The following is a 21,590-nucleotide window of genomic DNA, read 5'->3' on the forward strand; positions in this document are numbered from 1 at the left end:
GAATGGATGAGATGAGTAAATATTAATTTTTGGCTGGTAAAATAGCTGGAAGAGCAAAGGAAACATTTCATTCATAAGCTAAATCTAGAACTTGGATTCTTCATCACCTGAAATAAATAAAATATCAATCATTATAGATGGTGGAAGAAACATGGCATGGAAGAAACATTTCCCAAGTAATCATCATCACCGTTGGAGAAAAGGCACCAGTCCATGAGGGAGGTGGGGGGGGGATTTCAGTCCCTAAAATTGGTTGTGGGCACTTTCTTTATTGCTGTCCCTGCAAACTGAATGACAAGAAAGCCAAGGAATGTTTTAGCCACTTGTGGCCAGATGGACTATTCTAGATGTACCGAAGTGAAAACCAGACAGTGAATTAAATAGGAGAAATCAATGTTCTTCAAACAGGTGGTGTCTTTTTTTATTTATTTCAAAGCCCTTACCTGTGGAAGCTGCAAACACCAAGATGAGCTTCTCAACCATTGGTTGGTGGGCTTCTCTGGTGAAAACACTAGCCTTGATGCTTTCTAAAAGTAGCCCCTCACTATCCCAGACCAACAGATCCAAAAAAGTGGTACCAAGGAAGCGTCTCCTTTCAAGAAACCTCTTTGTTGGAAAATATTGAACTTTTAACTTAACCTGTTCATGATAGCAGGGTAACAGTCTTTAGTTTTATGGTAAAGATTTGCTTGAGTTGTGTTAGGCACAGACACCTGATGATAACTAAAGCACACATTTAATATTTTGAAGGGGCCAAGGCAATAAGGTAGGTAAAGCACATGTAGGAAAAGATATGTTTAGGGGAATGTGTGGTACAGTATTAGATTTTTAAATGGGATATGCCTGTTTTAGGGTTTAAACTACAGTTTTTGTCCATTTCCACATCTTATAATAACGGGAAAGTTTGTCATAGCTTTTCAGCATTCATTGTCAGAAGGATCTCCAAAAGTCAGACTGCCAATTCTGGCTTAGAAGAAGTACTAGAAATTTTTCTCTTTTATCAGTGGTAGAAGTAATGAGCAGGTATAAGCCACTTTTGAGTATTATCTGATTATTTTCCAAATGGACTGTCATTCAGAGGATCAGGATGCCAAAAATTTAATTCCAAAATTAATTCCTAGTTAAAAGAAATCCCACTGAAAATAACGGCAGAAATACCTGCCTGAGAATTAAGAGGTCTCCTTAGGAGTTATTGTAAGCCAATGTCAGCATTTCTTTCTTTGTTTTAATAGAGCTTATCAAATACAACTTGTTTCAAGCCCACCTGTCCTGGTTGATTGAGTTTTTCAATAGTTGTCTTCTTGTAAACCTTTTTCAGTCCAAAGCCACCAGATGTGTTGGACTTAAATTCCATTTCTCCGGTCGTGGAAAAACCCAGCTTGGGGAAGGATGAGTTAAGCCTGAGTTAATCCTCTCTTGCTTAGAAGAGACATAGCTTGTTTATTTATATTGTACTTATATAATTTTATAGCTGCCCATCTCATACAAGTGACTAGATTAAAAAACCTTACAAACATCACATCCCTGGTGGCCGAATTAACTATTAAACAGCCACACTAGCTAAGGTCATCTCCACTACGGTCAAATGCTGTTTCTTACTAGCTCTGATTTTTTGAAGACTTGTCTAACTTGTTTTTTCCCTAGAGGCCAAAAGAAGGATGCTCTGTTTAGGGTGTAAGAGATGGGTTAGATTAGGAAACCTCCCTGGTTGCTACTGTTCCTTTCCTTCAATAATGGATGCTTCAGGTCAGACAGGGAACTCTGGTCCCAAAGACAAGGTCACACTGTTTCCTCCTAATAAGAACCTGTGTGAGTCCATCTCATCCATCTTAGTTTAGAATTTCTGTGTCTCAGATCCTGGAAGTTAATGGCTGTTCCAAGGTTGTAGGCTAGACTGGAAGAGCTAGACCTTTCCTGGAAGAAGCAAATGACTTTGGTGCTGTCATCCAGATATCTAAGTGGGCCTGTCCAAGAAGTAATCAAAAGTCAAGTGTGTCTGGAAGGAAACTATTTTTCCTGTAAATGCTTGATGGACTCAATAATACTTTACTGAACTGTCTTTTTTTAAGTGAAAGAAGAGAAAAGGGTGATGAGGAAAGAGGAAAATAGAAGCTGCTTCCATTGAATCCAACTTTTCATCCAACCGTCTACTGAAGATGCTAGAGATGGAGACCAAACTGCTCTTGAAATATGTTCTCTGTCTTTGAAGCTTGCTTTTGCATAGATTTGTGATGCACAATAGGACTGTGGTGCACAGTGCTCCTGAGGAACCCTCACCCTGAGAAATCGGCTCTTCAGAAGTGAGGCTTCTTGATGTTCTGGACATCAAGCGGTTTTAGGAAAGAATGTCCATAGGCCTGAGTCCAGTAAAAGGCTGCTAGTGAATAAACAGTGATCTAGTCGATCCAGAATCTATTTTACAGCCTTGTACTAAATCAGCCCACCAGGTTTCTGGGTTGTTGTTGTTGTTTTTTTGAACTCCCCAACTTCCACCTCTGCCTCATACTTATGCCAGAGTCCATCGAAGTCGCATCCAGCCCAAGATTCCTGCAAGAAGGGAAGAACCTTCTCTCTTGGTCTAAAGGCAGAAGTTCTTAGGGGTTCCCCTGAGCCCAGGGTAAAAGCTGAGGGCTGAGTCTTCCCCTGAACAAAAGCAAGGGGTGTGGAACAAACGGCCCCCATTTCTCAACGTTCTGGAAAAGACAGGTCCTCCCCATGAAGGAAAGTGTTTGAAGGTTCCACGCTCCCTTTCCCCCAGAAGGAGGAAGCTGGAAGGAACCTAAATGTAAATGTTGTACCTTGATGAACGTATCTTTTCTTTTATGTACACTGAGAGCATATGCACCAAGACAAATTCCTTGTGTGTCCAATCACACTTGGCCAATAAAATTCTATTCTTCTTCTTCTTCTTCTTCTTCCTAAGGCTGCAGGCGCAAGGCTCCCTCCCTCCCTCCCTCCCTGCCTTCCTTCCTTCCTTCCTTCCTTCCTTCCTTCCTTCCTTCCTTCCTTCCTTCCTTCCTTCCTCAGCAAATGATATTTACTTAACTATTGCTGACAGCGCTTAAGAAGGCGGCTCCCGTCCGCTGTAGGACCGGATCTCTTCTCCTTTCGCCTGTCAGTTTCGAAGGCAATCGTTGTAATAACCGCGGGATCACTTGAAATGTGGTTAAAGCTACGGTGGACAAAATCAATCTGCCATGTGCTGGCTCGGGAGGAAATCACTTGCAGAATTTGACAATACCCTTCAGCAATCCTTAATCGCATCTCCAGTTTTTCTTTGCCCATTTCCCGTTCTTTTTTTCCTCCCCTTTCTTTTTCTTCGTCCTCTCATCCTCCCACCGCCCCCGCATACGCGTCCTTCTTTCCTTCGATATAAATATATACATATACATTTTTTTTCTCTGGTTATCTTTTCGCGTGGACTTCAGGTAATCTGAAATGGCATTGACCCTTCTCATCCTTCCGATTACCTTTCTGAAGCATGAACTTGGGATAAAATCACACATCAGAAAATTCACTCTAATTATTTTGCAATGCCATCAGCACAAATCAATCAAGCCGGAGAAGGCAGTAGTGGAATCTTCCTCCCAGCCACGAAGGCGGCCAGCAGCGGCCCGCCTGACTGACAGTTTTGGTAATTAAGTGATTGTACAGACCTCTCCAACTGTTCTAACAACCTTGTCAGGGCCTGTCTGCGGACGGAACAAGCTGAAATCAATGTGCTTTCTGCTCTCTGAGCATTTCTGATCATGTACTCTGGACTTGCAATTGGGAACAGAGAGGAGCAAGATTAAATACAAAAATCTGATTTTTCATTAAAAAAATAATAATCCCCCAGCACACCACGGAAGGAGTACAAAGACTTCAGTTTAATTGGGCGAAGAAAAGTAGGAGGAAAAGTTAACTTTGGCAAGGAAGGGGGTTGTAGAAAAAGAAAGGGCCAATAAAGGTAAAAGCGATTTTCTACGCTAAAAATCCACCCCTGCTTTAAAAAAAAAAAAAAAGTTAAGCATCTGTCCAGGCTTACTCGGAAGACCCAATCTGTTCTCCTGGCTTTTTCCTCTGGAAATGTGCCCGGGGCTGGGCGTTAGACCCGGCGCAAACTTTATTTTGAGATAAGGGTTAGAGATAAATGGGTGGATAAATGAATAAAAAGCCACCCATCGGTCTCAGGATGGGATCTGTGACCGGACAAAGCCTGGCTTGTAAACTCCGTCTCACCCTCCCAGCCCTGCGGAACCCCGGTAGAGACTCAGCCTCCTCCTTCTCCCCACAGTTCCTCCTCCCTCCCTCCCTCCCTCCCTCCCTCGCCGCCGCCGCCTTCCCCCCTTTCCTCGTTTGTTTCCACTCATCGAAACATTTCTGTATCTCTTCTCGAAAAGGCGGCAGTGACTCGGCGGACCCGTCTCTTTTCGCCGGCCGGATTATCGGAAAGAAGCTGTTGGCAGAGTGTAAATGTCAAGCAGCCGCTTTTAATAAAAGGGATGCGCGCTCAGAGTTACATTTCAGGGCAGCCAAAGCGCCTTCTCCCGCGCTCCCCTCCCTCTCTCACCCGCTCCGCCAGCAGCACCGCCTGACCTCCTTTCCGTGGGCTGCAGCTTCAGGGGGGGCCCCCTCCTCGAATCCCACCCGAATTTCGCCCCGGGGAGAAAAGAAAGGAGACTAAGAAGACGCGCCCACCACCTGCCTGCCGCTTGGGCAAACGAACCCCTTCTTCCTCTCGGGCTTTCTCCCCCGGCCAGGTGGCGGCCTCCAACCCGGAGGAGCGGGCAGCCGGGAGGCAGATTTTGGGGTCCTTTCAGTGCACCCCGTTGCCGTCAGTCCGGAACAGAGGCCGGGAACTGTGTCCGAAAGTGGCATAGCCTGAGACCGGGGTTGTAAAAGCGCCCTGTGCGACCAACCTGATGGGACCTTTTGTTTGGGGGAGGGGGGAATCCCTGGCTTTTTTTTTTAATCATACATTAGAATTATTATGTGGGTGCCTGTTAAGAGGGACTTCGCCGGGTTGCTCTGCTAATTATTGTCGCTCCTAAAAAGTGGCGGGCCTCGCTTAGGCCTCCACATTCTCAATCCTCTGTTAAATCGCCCTTTTTTTTTTTTTTTTGCGGACGCATTGGACGCCAGGATACCGAAAGCACCGTCGCTTCTCCGCGAAATGATCAACTGCTTGAAAAATAAGGGTTGGTGTCATTTGGGGTGCGCGGGTCTCCCGATCGCTGGCTCCTGCAGCCGCGGCGAAACGGATGAACTGGTCGGGCTTGGTGACTCCTTTTGATTACATGCTCAACACCAGGACCCTCGTCGGATCTGCTGCGATGTGAGCGCCGGTGGAGAAACGCCAGTTGCGCTGACCGAAGGGGAGCCGGACGAAAGGTCCCGGAGATATAATCCGTCGATGGGACAGGGAAATCAGCCTGGATTTTTGGATTTAAAAGCGCTGCTTCTTTAGAGGAAAATGTCACCCTTAATTATTGCAAAGACCGTTCTCTTAGTGGGGCAATATTGTTACTATCGCCAGAAATGTTTTCGGAGGTAGGAAACAGGAAGAAGTCACCGCTTTCTTAGCAGATCTAATTGTGCTTGGATCTTGCTTGTCCTTACTTGGATCTCTCCCAAACCTTTTGGCTTCCTTGAGCCTTCTCCCAAATTTTGGTGCCCTCACATTGAGGGGTTCACTGGGTCTCCCCCAAACAAGGTTAGTGGAGGCCATCATTTCCCAACCAACCTCCACTCATAACCCACATCTCACATCTCACATCTCAGAAGACCCTAAGTACAGCAAGCTCCCCTTCAAAAGCAATGAGTTTCTATCTTGTCCCTTTGCCATGACATCTTGGCAAAATGTCTTTGCAATGCCTCCTGCCTCCAACACTGAAGCCTGAAGGAGGAAAGACAGTTAATTGTTGCTCTGAGTCAAGACCTAGAACTAAGGAATTTCCAGACACTGATAACATTTAGTCAGTGGAATAACTTGCCTCCAGCACTGGATATTTTAAAGAACATATTGGACAACTATTTGTCTGAAATGTTGTAGGGCAGGGGTCTCCAACCTTGGCAACTTTAAGATTTGTGGACTTCAACTCCCAGAATTCCTCAGCCAGCAAAGCAAAGCTGGCTGAGGAATTCTGGGAGTTGAAGTCCACAAGTCTTAAAGTTGCCAAGGTTGGAAACCCCTTGGTATAGGGTTTCCTGCCTGAGCGGGGAGGTTGAACTAGAAAACCCCCAAGGTCCCTTCCGACTCTATTATTCTGTTGAGACCCTTCTCATAATATGAACTGGAAAAACAGCCTAAGCCAGATGAAGTCAACATACAGTTAAATGGGAAGAAGGATGGACCCCATATATATCTAAGCCACCATTCATTGGGATGTAGTCCTTTTGAACTCAAGGGGCCTACTTTTGAGTGAAGGTAGGGAAAAAGCATGGATAGGAAATGCAACTACAGGCAATAACACTCTTCCCCCACCCACCCCACCCATCCTATTTTAATGCATCAAACTTCAAACTCATTTTATCTCTATTTGATGGATAATGTGAGCGCTGGTTTTGCCTTTCTGGAATTTAGGGAAGATCCTCCTCCAAAGACCGGACAGCTCTGAAAAACATTCATAGCCCAGCCCTAAGCCCGTCATTGGGTGATGGAAAGAAGACTCCAACTGGACTGGTGCCAGGATGAAGGGACTGCCCCTCACCATGGATGTCCATGCAATGTATAATGATTCTTGGTGACTAGATTCTCTGATTCCACTGCCTTTCTGCTCGAGTCCCAAAGATCTGTTCTGGGTGGATACTCTTCACTATTGATGGCAAAACTCTGCTGGAGTCCTAGTTCCCCATGGGAGGCTTTGTCCTTCACTGGGGATCAATTGCCATTCATTGTCTCATTGCCATTCTCTTTGTTGGCCTTTGAGTTGGCAGTAAAGCTTGGCAAGGACCCTCCATGTTGGCTCAGTTCCCACGTTCTGCAGGCCTGTTTTTTCCTTCGGCTGGGGGTGGGGGGGTGGGGGCAGGGGGAAGAGGAGGACCAGCGATTCCCTCCACCTCAGTGTCTCGTTGACCTCGGTCAACACCAATCGGGCAAGAATCGATTAGCTCAACCTCAGTCCCTCATCCCTTCATCGACCCTGACAGTTCGATAGCATGATGCTCCAACTGGTAGCATTCAATTTGTTCCAGTTACTATTCCCGGCTTAATAAAGTGATTGATTAGCGCTCAAAGTGCAGTTTTAATTAGCTTTTTGTTAATTAACGTTGGGCTAAGATAGCTCTCTCCCTCCCTCTCTCTCTCTCTGCTCTCCCCCTCTTCCTCCTGCTTTCTGCCGCCTCCTCTGTTTATCCAGGCAGACATCTAACAGGAAAAGGAGTGATAACTGAGAGAAGGCTTTATGACCAGCAAATCGGTAGAGTGTTCTGGGATGAGGAGAGCGTCCCATAGGAGAGCATCCCCTCGTCTTCCTGGCAGCCCGGCCAAGTTAGGCACGCTTGGCTGGAAGGGGCGCTCCCACTAGGCAAAATAAGCAGACGCTCTGGGCAGCTCTGTGTATTCCCCAAGTCAAGGCGTATATGAATATCCATGGACATTTATTATCTCTTGAAGATCGGGAAGGGCCGGCTTCCTTCTGTCCTTAGCAGCCCAAGCAAAATCTAGCAAACGTCCTGATAGTCGATGGGACGGGCCCGTCTCAGCTGTCCTGGATGAATGGACTTTTGGCAGGGTCCCTTCAGCGTCCACAGGATCAGCCCTTTGTGTGCCCGAGGGAAAAGGCTTCCCGGAGAAAAGGACACATAAAGCAGAGAGCCTGGAAAGGGGTAACACTATAGATTGCTGGTCTAATATGAAGGAAACTATGCACCGATCTCGGAAATCCCGCACGGTGCTAAATTAGGATACTGTCAGTCTTTTACCTAAAGCTGGTGAGGAACTCCGTCCGAGGACCCTAAAGGAGGAGAGATGATTTTCCTTCCATTCTTAACTCTACTAGATAGAAACGAAGAAAAGTTCTGACTGTTGGGTTTTGCTGGCATTTAAGCACCGGGTCTAACATACAATTAGAGTTTGCCTGGTAAAAACATGTGGGACAAAGGTTCAAAATTGGCTTCTGGTTTAAAGGCTCCGATTAGCAAACCGTCCCAAGAAAGGAGCCGCAACTAAGAACAGCTATTATGCATGGTGGAGATGCTGGTGGTGATCTATCCATGAGCAAACTTCAGCGAGGAAAAACTTAGGAAGGTTTATAATTGTTTGGACAGTTCCTAAAAGAAAAGAAAGCCTACTCTCCCCCACCCCCTTCCAATCCACAGCTTTGGTTTGGGTTAGAAACTTTTGGCTGTAAAATCAGAGAACTGGCATTATCTAAGAGCTCATCTAACAAACATCCGCATTGTTTTTCCCTACTTGGTATCCTCTAAATCTGCTAAACTATGATTTCCATAATGTATTAGAGTTATATGGAAGACGCTGGGTTAGGGAAAGGCAATTTACACAATCTGGAACACGTTGTGTCACAGTGAGCAGGGATTGCTTTATGTGGCTGAAATCCAAAACTTCATCCCTCCAACCTCATCTCACTAATTACCGGTAACATATATTAATTTATTTCCAATAACTTAATAATTAATTAATTAATTACTAATTTATTTCCAATAAATTAATAGGAGTTAATCAACTGATTCATTCCTGGTCCTTTATGTGATGGATCTCCATCAAGACACTCAAGTTTTTTCAAACCAGGATCTTTCTTACTCTCTCTCAGTCTTCAGAAGAAGGGACAATCACCAACCACTTCCAAAAATGCTGTCAAGAAATCCTGGAGCCCACCTGATTTGAAACACACACACACACACACACATATCTTGGGAAAAGATGAATTAAAACTGATTGAATGGGCATCTTCCATTAAAGCAATGATGGGGACTGTTTGTATGACAACATTCATTTAAGTATCACACATGGAATAAAATCCACACTGAAATCAGAATCTTTCACCCAGAATCTTTGGAAGGAATTTATATTCATGTTGCATCCTACCCAAAATAAGTTCTTGGCCCTTAAAAAAAACAACAACACACCACCCACCGCTAGTAATAAAAAGCCACATCCAAAAAGTTTTTGCTTAAGGGCAAATAAGTTCACACAGGCAGGGTTTGTGAATTGTTGTCAATTAACAACTTAGTTAAGATGAATATTGGACAATTTGTCCTACAGAATGTACTCAAAAACATTCTGTAACAGTGGTTATGGGACTCAGTGCCAGGCAAAAACTTTTTGCTGTCCAAAAAGGAACAATAGCCGAAAGAATAAATAATTTTGATTCTGCTTATTGCCTTGGATGGCCAGAAGATCTTGGGAATGTGACAATATTTTGTGATTTTTGAGCCAGCTTAATGGAGATATGCCTCTGATCAGGATTTTAAAATATGCATTGAGAAATTTGCCTCCTATTTAAATTTTCTTGAAATTCACAAAGATTGAGAAATGCTGATTTAAAAGCACACGCATTTGTTTCTTTTCTAGGCGTATTTAACTACTGGTGGGGCGGGGGGAGAGGAGAAGGACGCTGGTAAAGTATCTCTTCGTAGTCAGACCAAAAGCTTTCTGAAGACAATAGAGGCCTCTATTGTCGCCGCCTTGTGGCAAAATGTGTAATTGCGGCTCTCCAGAAGCAATTTGGACTGCGGTTCCCAAAACTTTTATTTTAAAAAGAGGAGATGCAGCAGCAACATAGTATTACCGTACGTGCCTGGAGCTCTCGTAAAATCGCTTTCCTTTCCAACACTTTTTTCTTGCTATTGTAAGATTTAAATATTTTTTTGAAATCATTACTTTAGAAAAAATAACGTCGGTTAAGAGGATTTATAGAGTTGGATACAGACTGGTCTCTATTTTTCTTAGGATATCGGACTCGGCTTGACATAGGGAGCATAGTAAGTTTCAGGATGGAACAGTATGCATTTGAAAGTAAAAGCTCAAGGAAAGCATTTCCTGTTAGCGAGTGTATTTTGCAAAAAAAAAAAAAGGAAAAAAGCGTATGATTATCACAACTGGGTCTAAATAGAGGAAGTAACTTTATTTGCTCTTCCTGAGTGTGTTTAGGTTGCAATCTTGTGCACAGTTGCCTGAGAGAGAATTTAATGGATGTTAATTCTGAATCAGCATACCTGGGATTGTGTAGTTGGCACAAATGACCAGGGATGAAATTAGACCATTGATCATATTTTTCTCTACAGTAAATAAACTAGAGAACTAGGTTAATCCAAATTTGAGAGGGAAGAGTGAACAGTGGGGGTTCTCCTTTAGCTACAAGCACCGGAGATGGAGGTTCAGATTTGGATATAAATAGCAAAACTTCCTTGGCTGCCTGTGGTGTCCAGTAATTATCCTAAAAAGGGGAAACAAAGAAACAAATAAACGAACAAACCACAGAGTGAATCCACAAGATTATATTCACAATATCCCCAGGCACAAACAAAATGATGAGCTCTATAGCCGTCTGCATCCAAAAATGTACCTAAATCACTAGCTCATTCAATCTTAATATTTCTCACTCCCCACTCCCTCTATTTTCTCCTATCGGGAGGTAAATGAATGTGAAAAGCACACAAATGCCACAGTAAGGTTTTGTGATAAATAAAGATTTTGGATAGCAGTTCCCAAAATGTCCACCAAACCCCATATCCGGTTGAAACAATGTCCAGGTCTTCCCCTAAATAAGCCATATCCACTCACTGAGCTCCGAATTATACCGCAGGTTGTGTTCAGAGACAAATACGAAACAAAACCTCTGCTTCAAATCTGTCCCGCGTTGCCATCAAGGGGTGTTAAATTTGGCCTGACTACAAGCAAACCCAGAGATCCCAAATGTTGCCATCTCTTCTGGAGGAAGTGCTACCTTCTGAAGGATCTTGTTTTGAACTTTTTCAGTTTCAAACTTTCCCTTTGAAGCATTTTAAAAATCCCCCCCCAATAAAATACCCATATCCATAAATATTTCAGCAGGGATAAAGTGGGCAGCTTTTTAAAGATGCTTATTTCTCCAATTCCCTCTATTCATTTTGCGGACGTTCCCATCCTGAAGGAGGTATTTTCTATGTCAACATTTCTAATATCTTCAAATCGCCAGTGAATCTTTTAGAGCAGACTTTTAAAACAAACGCACCGAGAAATAGGTGGCAGACAGATCAATCTCTGCTTTTCTCAATTGAATTACATTCCTTTCTTGCCTATTCCTTTCTTTATTTTCCAAAAAGAAAATGTTTATTTCGGGCCAATGAATACTTCAAAGACTTTAGTTCTGAAGGGATAATACTGAACAGTTTTAAATACATTTCCATTTGGATCAAGGGGGAAAGAAAAATACCATATAGTCTAGGTTGGAAATACAGAACATCGTCATCTATCCCTTACTTGGAAAAATATTTTCCGAGGGAAATCGATCCACAATAGCAAGTGTGTTGGCATATATCTTCCAGAGTTGGAAAGGGGAAAGGGTAAAAAGGCTCACGCTGTTCTAGCCAAATTGCAATTCTCTGTGCCTCTCCGTTTCCCAATAACTTCCGCCCTTCGTCTTTTTTATTCGTTTTAAAAGGGTAAAGTTCTGAATTTTACTACTTGCTTGTTCTTGGCAAAATATCACCAAAGGGGCCACAATGCCGAACTTCCCGGTGGCTCCCCGCCGCAGCCAGCAATTCGCATACTATAATGCCAAGCCTCTCTCAGCTTGGCCGGTGATAGGAGTGTGTCACTGGGGGAGAATACGGGGCGCAAGCTATGGAGGCGCCGGCACAAGGCGCAGTGGGGCTCAACGAGCAGCTAGAAGTCGTCCGAAGTCGCTTCGCCTTGACACCCGGCTGGTGGCAAAACCTCCCCAGACCCGTTTCAAAGGAGGGGAGAAACCACATTCAGGTATTTTGCTTCTTTCTCAGGCTGACTCGTCTTTTCCTTTCCTCTGGTCTTCCCTTCTTCCGACACACAGAGATATACCGCCAACCCAAGGAATGTCAGAAGAATATTTTAAACCGACCGGTGTCCCTTGAAACTTCATCGATTTCCCCCTCCCTCCCCTCCTTCTCCCAAATCTTGACCTACCTACCGGCCTTGAGAAACTCCCGAGCCCATTCTTTTAACTCGCAAAGACGCAGGTGCAAAACTCTACCACTGTCCAACTCCTTTAAATTAGCTTATTTTATTTTATTTTTAAATGTAGATCTGCGTTCCCTCCCGCACAAGCCCGGTCTATTAATCTTCGGTTTTAGATGAATAGATTTCGTTCGGTTGTTCCAGGACCCGAACGGTTTTTAAAGGTTGCTGTGAGAGGAAAGAAAAAACAACCAGAGACTCGAGGAAAGAACCTGGAAGGGATACAAGCGTTTTTCTTGCAGGAACATTCGCTTTTCCCTTCGATTCCTCGGTTCCTTTTTGGTTTTTTTCCCCCTTTTTCCAAGGCGTAATTCGGAGTAAAAGACAACACGCCGAACTTTGAATCATTCATTAGCACCTTATAATTGCTCTGCTAATTAGGTTGACGGTACTTAATCAGGAGGAGCAATACGGCGTCTTGTCACTGGCACTTCCCATTACCCTGACATTCAACAAGGGACAGTTTCGAACCGCCGCGGCTTCTCCGAGACAGACGAACACAAGCTGAGACCCATTCGAGCAGCCACCGCGGGGCTTTCTTCCGAAGTGCGCGGCGTGTCGGCCCTAACTGGGTCCGTTGCAAATAAAGAGGCGCTGGACATCGCAGCCGGGCAAAGACAGACAAGGACCGAGAGGGGAAGGAGGCGTGTGCGTGTGTTGAAGGTGGATGAATGGATGGTTAAAAACCACCCAGAGCCGGCGGCTGCAGCTAAGCCACAGACTAAAGTCGCATGCAGAACGAACCACCCAGCTTGGCTACTGCCGTCTGCCACCTCTCTTAAACAGGCGGGCCGGTTCTAGACCGAGATCCCCCCCCCCACGCAAAGGAGCCGCTTCCCTTTTCACTTCCCCGTCCCCCAGGAAAGGAAGCCAGGCGTTTTCCCCAGTTGGCTCCAAGGGACATTTGGCCCGGCCCCGCTCTTATTTCCCTAGTTCTTCAATGAAGTTGGATCGCTTCTCCTGCCTAGGACTGTGGTGACAAACGTCCAAAGGACATAATGGGAGGAAGCGCTAAATAACCCTGGAAAGAGATAGGTTACAGTATGTTACTTTTGTAACGGTCTCGTATACACAAGACTTCACAACTCGAACTATCGCGTACTTTCTTTCTTACAATCGAATATTCTCTTAAATCTCTTTCTTTCTTTCTTTCTTTCTTTCTTTCTTTCTTTCTTTCTTTCTTTCTTTCTTTCTTTCTTTCTTTCTTTCTTTCTTTCTCTTTCTCTCTCTCTCTCTCTCTCTCCCCTTTCTCCCCCTACCTTGATTTCTCCTACCAAACTGATGACTATTGACATGTCAGAGATCATAATAACCACCCATTTATATTCGGATAGAACAATGGGGAACGGAAGAGAGAGAGGAATCCTAAAGGTTCTAAAAAAGGACAGTCCCAGTCCCGAACCTGACCAGGCCCCCAGTTCTCCCTTCCCTTCCCCCCCCCCCGCGCCTTCTCTCCTCTTCCTTCCTTCTTCTCATTGGCTGCCAAGCGCCGACCGTCAAGTTCGGCCGCCGCCTCCACCAATAAGAGACCGTTGCTCGACGGCGGCCTTAAATAAAACAAACAAATAAATAAATAAGGAATATTTTTAAAATGGGGGGAAAATCCCGAGCCTTAAAGAGGGTTTGATAAAGAGCGGCGAGCAGGCGAGCGGCGAAGGGCCGTGACGTCACGGGCGGAATCGCAGGAACCCGAGACGAGCCTCTAAGCCCGAGCGAGAACCGGGCAGCGGCCGAGCCTTCTTCACCACCTCCTCCTCCTCCTCCTCCTCCTCCTCCTCCTCGCGTTGCTCCGCCACGCCTCAACTTTCCAAGAAAGTTCAAGAACTCCTGGGCGCCGGCGAGAGCAGGGAGAGCGCCCCGGAGCCAGGCGATCGGGCGCGGCGGCGTTAAGCAGCGTTGCCGGCTTCTCCTTAGCCGGGCGAGCGAAGCCTCCGCCGGAGAGCCCCCAGCGGCCTCTTCCCGCCGCTTCCCCGGCCGGCGGCTCATCCAGGCGGATGCCGGCTGTTCTGCCCGAGCGGCGCGGGCGTCTTGAACAATAAGCGAAGCACGTGCGGTCGGAGGAAAGAGAGCAAGCGAGGGCCAGCCGGGTAGTGCGGCGGATCCGGCGTCTTCCTCCCGAATCGGTTCCCGGCTGCCGTCCTCCTTCTGGCTGGCTTTGGCGGCTTTCTCCTGCTGGCTCTTTTTTTTTTTCCCCCTCCGTGCGTGCGCCTGGTGCATGTGCGCGTCTCGTCGTCTTTCGCCTCGTTCTCCCTCCCTCCCTCCCGCCCTTCTTCCCTCCCTCCTTCCTTCCTTCCCTCCCTCCCTCCCCATTTAAATTTTGATCGAAGAGATTCGCTTCGTCCATAATTGATCCGATTTGGTTGGTGGTTCGCGTTTTAATCGTCGATCGATCGCCTTAGAGCCAGCCGTCACCTTCCCCCCCCCTCTTCCACCGCCACCCAAAAACCCCCCAGCCCGCGCAAGATAACGGCGTCGGGAGGGAAAGGGGATGAAGGCGCTTCTTTGAACGGCCACCATGGAAGGATCTAGCACTTCCAGTTTTGGAATAGACACGATTTTGTCTAATCCCAGGTCCGGCAGCCCGGTTATGATGAACGGGGACTTTCGGACGGCCCACGGCGAGGCCAGGGCGGCGGATTTTCTCAACCAGGCCACTCCGTCCCCTTGTTCGGAAATCGACACGGTGGGCACGACTCCCTCCTCGCCTATCTCGGTCACCGCAGAGCACCCCGAGCAGCATTTGGCGCAAGATGGCCTGTCGCCTCAGCATCACCATCTTCACCACGGCCAACATCCGGAGCAACAACAGCCAAAAAGTTTGCAGCCGTCGCCCCAGCAACAGCAGCAGCAGCAGCAACAACTGGGTTCGTGTAGCTCTGCTCCCAGGACTTCCACCTCTTCTTTTTTAATTAAAGACATTTTGGGAGATAGCAAACCGCTGGCCGCGTGCGCCCCTTACAGCACCAGCGTCTCCTCTCCCCATCCCACCCCCAAACAAGAGAGCAACTCGGTCAACGAAAGTTTCAGGCCAAAACTGGAGCAGGACGACAGCAGAACCAAACTGGACAAACGCGATGATACCCAGAATGAGCTGAAATGCCACGGTGAGTGGGGACGGCGGGTCTTCGAAACGGTTGCGAGCGTTCCGGGTTCGAAACTGTTGCGGGGGTTCCATTGTTTATGTTCCGAACCTTCCCGGTTGTTCCTCTGTGCTTTCTAATATCACCCCTCCTTTCCCCCACCTCCCCGCTTTCAGCAATCGTTTGGTCTGAAAGCTCTGAAAACTTCGAACTAACTTGAAAGGTTGGAGGCGAATTCGCTAAGCCGATAAGGAGAGGCCCCAGCAACCTGGATAGTATTTAAAAATAAAATCAAGTCCCATAAGAAAACAATAAACACTACCAGGTTATTTGCAAAAACTCAGGAATAGTTAATGTTTCCCCTCTTAATTTTTATTAGACAGTCCATATAAATGGACAATTCATATAAATATATATATCTGTATATATTTCTATATAGCTGTATATATATCTAAACAAACTGAAGCTACGTATCCCCCCCTTTAAAAAAAAAGTTGATACGAGAACAAAAAGAGTCTGCAAGTGTGCACTTCAACAATACCAAAAATGCCAGCTGGGATTACTAGAGATTTTAAAATGCAAATGCATATTATAAAATGCGATCTGCATGCATAATTTCTAAACATAGTTCACACAGATTTAGCAACACTTAATTAGCAAGACAGACCTCTTAAAGAATTATAATAAAATGTGTTTGTTTGTTTTTAAAGCAGGGAAACAAACCAAACGGGTGGATTCAATCGGGCTCCTTTTTTTCCCTTTCTTCTGGTTTCTTCCTTCCTTCCTTGAAATGTCTCTTCCTTTAGAGTTAGCATTATGCAATATTTTATAGCGTTGATTTTTGTGTGATGCTTTAGAGTGTGTGCAATAGTTACGTTCTAAAATTCAAACCTACATGGTGTGCTCGATTCTGCCACTTCCTGGGGGAAAATAAAAGACGCCCCCCTCCCACTACCAAGGGAATCTTGCTTAACTGGAAAGGCGGTTTTTTGGTGTGTGTTTTTTTTGAAACGTTGTGATGAGAGAGAGGACACATTTCCTTCATTTTACAACCTTCAGCTATTTTGCAGTAACTAATAGGACTGCTATTCAATTTGCCATTTTAGCACTAACATATGAGCGTCTAGAACCAGATGCAGAGTTTCGTCTAGGGGTTTTTTTTGTGTGTGTGTGTGGTTGTTGTTGTTGGTTAGTTGGTGCACCAACCTCCCCAGTGGGTCAATTAGAGAGATTATTGTTCTCCCTGCAGGGAAGATCAAGGAGAGCCCAGAAAAAGAAAGAGAGGAGGAGAGAGAGAAGGGGGGAAGAGGGGGAGAGGAAGGTGGTGGAAGAGAGAAAACCTCGTACAAACACAGATGGACTGACATATCGATTTCCTAACATTTCAGCTAAAAAACAACAACACCAAAAAACCCTCCCTCAAATAAGACTCAAAGATTCCAGACCAAATCCGGTAATATTTCCGCTGTCACCTGGGACTGCGAAACCCAGCTCTCTCTTTGTACCTGGATGACAAGCACTCCAGAAAAAGTATTCAGGCTGTTGCCATGGCTTGATCGTAACCGCTTCCGATGTGCACTTGGAAATCTGAATTTGGCCGAGGGAGAAAGTGAGGAAAGGCGGCGGAAGGGAAAAAACAACAACATCCCCTCCGGGGAAAAAAAAAAGATATTATTAGGAAGCTGTGTGACAGGAGAAGTTATCCCTCTGGAGAAATGGTGCTACTTTTTAGCCCGAAATATTCCCTCTGCTGTTTTTGTTCGAGGCTGGATCGCAATTATAATTCCCAGCTTCCTAATTCTTTGCTGCGGTTGTGGTCTATGCCGCCTTGTACAAAGTAGGGGAACAATTCAGTTGATTCCTAAGCCGTCTTTTCGAACAGGTCCGCTTGGATCCAGAAGACTCCCACCGGGGGAACCTCCTGTTCCGGCTTAATAAGGTTTTGTGTGCGGGTTTAGTCCTCACCCTCACCCACCCACCCCCGCTTTTCTCCCTCGGCCCTAACCCCGAGGTTCTGTCTTGTTATCTCCTCAGGGGCAAAAGAAGAAGGGGATCGCGAGATTTCCAGCAGCAGGGACAGCCCCCCAGTGAGGGCCAAGAAGCCTCGCAAGGCGCGGACTGCCTTCTCCGACCATCAGCTCAACCAACTAGAGAGGAGCTTCGAGAGGCAGAAATACCTGAGTGTCCAAGACCGCATGGACTTGGCAGCCGCCCTCAATCTGACTGACACCCAGGTCAAAACCTGGTATCAAAACCGGAGGTAGGGGCAGGCCGGTAGGGACGAAAGCTGGGGGCTGGGGCGGGCAGGTATAGGGGGAAATAGGCAACCGTTGACTCAAAAGGAAGTCCGGCGGGAACGGGCTGCTTTGAAACAGTCGGGCCTGGCCCATTTTAACCTGGCCATCCTCTGCCTCATCCATGCAAAAGGGAATCCCGTGGAGTTCAAAGAGGCCTATTCCCAGGTAAAAAAAAAATGGATAGAAGCGCGACCTCCAAGCAGAGTTCCGAAGGACTTATTTCGGGGGGAGGGGGTGCAGCTCTACAATTTCCTTTGGAAAGGCAAAGGAAATATTTTCTCCTTAGTGGCCTACTCGTGGCCTTTCTAGGGGGGCCGTGTTCGGTCGTCTCACTTTGCATCTCCGTCCCTCTCTCCCCACACGTTCACCATTTCCCCCGGGCCAAGATTTCCGTGGCTCTGTCCAGGGAAAAATGCACCTAGCAGGTTGGTTAGTAGTCGTGGGGTTTTTTTGTTTGTTTACTTTCGTACCTAGGCTGACCCGCAAACCTCAGTCGAAACTCTTAGCTAGCTATCATTCATTGAATGGTGCGAATTCAGGACACGAGTTAACGTTCCAAGTTAAGGCGGTTGTACGTACCCAGGCACTAGGTTGCTCTTCCATGTTCCTGTAGCGGATTTTTCACAGGAGAAAAAAAAAATAATAAGAGGCGAACAGCGTCCACGCCGAGTTTAATCTCTCCGTCCCTGCTAGCAAAGCAAAAAGCCGAAGAATGGGAGCAAGGGAACACTTTAAACCGGGACAACACCTCTGGGAAAAGCTAAATAAGTTTCAGGGTCGGTGGAATTCCCTTCTAGAGGCCTCCACCTTACTCGCTCTGATTTGGCATTTTCGGACGCTCAGATTTGTCATTCAATCCTGGGTTTCATCTTCTCATTTTTCCAGTGTCTTTTGAATCCGGATCTCTGTGATTGGAAAACGAAGACTGGCGAAGGAAGCCTAGTCGCCAATGTCTGGGGTTATTTTTCTCATTATTTTAAAGAGAGAGGCCGAAACGATGCAGGAGAGCGAGGAAGGCCCCATAAGAGCAAAATGTGGTTTTCTAATTCTTGGCAGAGGGAACGCGGGCTGGAAACCTCTGTCCAGTTGTCATCTTTGCTATAATTTTCTGTCTCATTTCATACGGTTGCAGCCACCCTAATTCTGTCGGAAAACATTAGCGTCATTTACAGCCCAGCTAAACAGGGAGCTCCACGCTTGTTAATTTGGCTGCGTTTCGTAACGGCCGTGATTTACCTCGGTGTGTCGTGCTCCTGCTGAAAAAAAGACACCCCACCAATGCTCACAGCCAGCTAGCGGAGGTTGTGTTCCCCCCCCTCTTTTTTTTTCAAAAGGAGACTAACCTGCAGGTTCTGCGTTAGGAAGGAAAGAAACGGACTTGTCCGGAAGCGGCGTCTTCGTCTCACTGTGTTTTGCAATGTACTCGCACGAGGGAGGGAAAGAGATGATCTCTATCCATTTGCGTTTAGCCTCTTCCTCTTGCATCTGGAGGCCCTGTGTCTTCCCCACAGAAGGAAAATTAGTCATCTTCCATTCCCATCCCCTCCCCCGTTCGCCCCATGCCTCAAAGCAACAGGATTCTACAGTTCTAAACTGTTCAGTTTTCTGGTTTTCTAGCGTCCAAAATCTTCCAGCGATTTCACTTTTTCTTGCAGGCCCGCAGGGCATCTCAAGGAGAGTATAATGAAACTCTCGCAAGGCTGGCTTTTTTCTCTCTCAAGGTTTGCTTTAAGTGTTTGCTTGTTTGGATAGGGGAGGCTGGCCTGATCGGAAGAGTCAGCAGAAATTGGGAATATGCTCTGGAGTTTTCCACAGAGGAATGACTTTGGTTTCCTTCATTGTCCCCCTCCAGCAATTGACTTTTAAATAGCTGGCTGGATTGTATGCGTTAAATTAATCTTTTAGCACAAAAGGTTACTAGGAGGGGGGGAGAGGGAATTTTTTTTCTTCTGTTGTTAATATTAGAGAGTAACATGAATATGAAAAAGAGGTTCGATAAGGCCATAGATAACTGTTAATTACATGTTTGAAAGGAGAACAAATCGTGGACCGTTTATCAGCTGCCGTTGTCACTTACAGGCCGGCAAGACTTAAAGAGGTGGGCTCTCCTTTTGCGTTTGTGTGGGTGTCTTTGGCTAGCAAATGTTTCCCAGGATTTTTCAAATGACAGGTCCTTCTGATTCCCCGCGTGTCCCTCTTGCGCCCTCCGATCTCTCCCCCAGCCATAATAGTACTCGTCTGCTTTAAGACCTACCAGCCGTGCAGTAATTTGGCTGCAGCTGCGCTTCCTTAAAGGAAAGGCCTTGAACGCAAAAGAGATTCAGGCAAGCAAACCCAAGACTCTTCTGCCCGAGTCTGTTCCCGCGTGGAGGTCTTGTGTCGAGTGGGAGGGAGGGAGGGAGGGGTGGTCAGCCCGGTTCTCGCTCCCTCCCCCTAACCTCCCCCCCTTTGGGCCCAGCCGACGGTGTCTCCGTTCCGTCTCTTGCAGAACCAAGTGGAAGCGGCAGACGGCGGTGGGGTTGGAGTTGCTGGCCGAAGCTGGGAACTACTCGGCTCTACAGCGGATGTTCCCGTCGCCTTATTTCTACCACCCGAGCCTGCTGGGGAGCATGGACAGCACCACTGCGGCCGCGGCGGCCGCGGCGATGTACAGTAGCATGTACCGGACTCCGCCTGCGCCTCACCCTCAACTCCAGCGGCCTTTGGTGCCCCGGGTTCTGATCCACGGCCTCGGGCCGGGGGGGCAGCCGGCCCTCAACCCCTTGTCCAACCCCCTTCCAGGGACCCCTCACCCGCGGTGAAGAAAACCACCGGGCGCCTCCCTCACCCCGGCTCCCCCTCCTCAACCCCGCCGACAGATTTTCCCCCTCACTCCCCCCAGCAGCCAATCAAGCAAGAAAGGAGCCGAGGCGAGCGAGGGGGCGGGAAATCAAGCGGTCCTTCTCAACCGAGCCGGAGGAGCGACCGGCTCAGAGCGCAGAGACTCTGGACCCCCGTAAGTGACACGTAGCAACCAAGTCCCGCAGCAGCCCCCGCCGCTTTGCCGGAGGAGGCGGAAGGGGGTTCAGGAGGCTGGGGGTGGTGGCCAGGAAAAGCCGGAGTGCCAGGCAGGACTCTTGAGGGACACAAAGAGAGAAAAGGTCACCTCCCCCACCGCGGCCCAGAACGCAGAAGACTGGGGGGAGAGCGGAGAAGTTTGCACCGAGTTCTCACGAACCTTTTTGCTGACTCCGAACTGGCATTTTCCGGATCTCTCTCGTCCTTGGTATATATGCTACGTACACAGTTTGAACAGGCTGGTTTGTGAGAAGTGATATATATTATTTATTATATGTTGTCCAAAAAGAAAAGAAAAAAGACTTATATTCATTCGTTTTTAAGAAAAAAAAAAATCTAAGAAACAAACGAACTCCACAAAAATATTCTTCCCCCGAGGCCTCTCCTTTTCCTTTTTTTTTTTTTTTTTTGGCTTTTGCTTTTCTGTTTTGTTTTGGTTCAGTAAAATAAATGCTTAGATGACAACAACAGTTAACAAAATATATATCGAGAGCGAGCGAGCGAGCGAATGAGATTTTGATGACTGAAAATGGCAAAAAAAACGACGGGAAAAAAAAGAAATAAACTTTTATCTTTTTTTAAACAAATCTGCAGACCCAAACGAGCTATTTTCCCCTTGATTCACGCGCTGTTATTGTTCATTCCGTAAAATGGGCCGAGTGTGTCTGGCTGCGTGCGCATGTCTGCTCCTTTCTATGCGACGGGTTAGGAGACTTTTAATCCCCCCTTTCTCCACTCCCTCCCCCAGTCTGGTTGGTTGCTAAAGAGTTTGTTTGGAGGGGTAAAGAATGGATTGTAAAGAAGTTTTTTTTTAAAAAAAAAGGCAGAAAAAAAACACGAACGCGCTGCGATGGACTTGGAGGTTGTTTTTCAGACCTCGGCAGTGAAAGCGGGATGGGGGTGGGTGCATTGGTCATTGAATGTTCCCCTCGCCTTGGCCCTCTTCTCGGTGTTGCTTTCTTGCCGTCGCGGCTAGGTTTTATTTTTTTTCCCTTCGCCCTCCTTGCTGAATATGGAAGA

General features: G+C 46.8%; 1 protein-coding gene across 1 annotated transcript; it reads left to right on the forward strand.

The window, feature by feature from the left end:
• The first annotated feature begins 14,651 nt into the window (after nucleotides 1–14,651).
• Nucleotides 14,652–20,314, forward strand: BARHL2 (BarH like homeobox 2). Its single transcript, XM_058175279.1, has 3 exons — nucleotides 14,652–15,240; nucleotides 17,251–17,476; nucleotides 20,002–20,314. The coding sequence occupies exons 1-3, from the start codon at nucleotides 14,652–14,654 to the stop codon at nucleotides 20,312–20,314; spliced, it is 1,128 nt and encodes a 375-aa protein (XP_058031262.1).
• Nucleotides 20,315–21,590: the final 1,276 nt, after the last annotated feature.

The sequence above is a fragment of the Ahaetulla prasina genome, chromosome 3, assembly GCF_028640845.1.
Source record: "Ahaetulla prasina isolate Xishuangbanna chromosome 3, ASM2864084v1, whole genome shotgun sequence".
Lineage (NCBI taxonomy): Eukaryota > Metazoa > Chordata > Lepidosauria > Squamata > Colubridae > Ahaetulla > Ahaetulla prasina.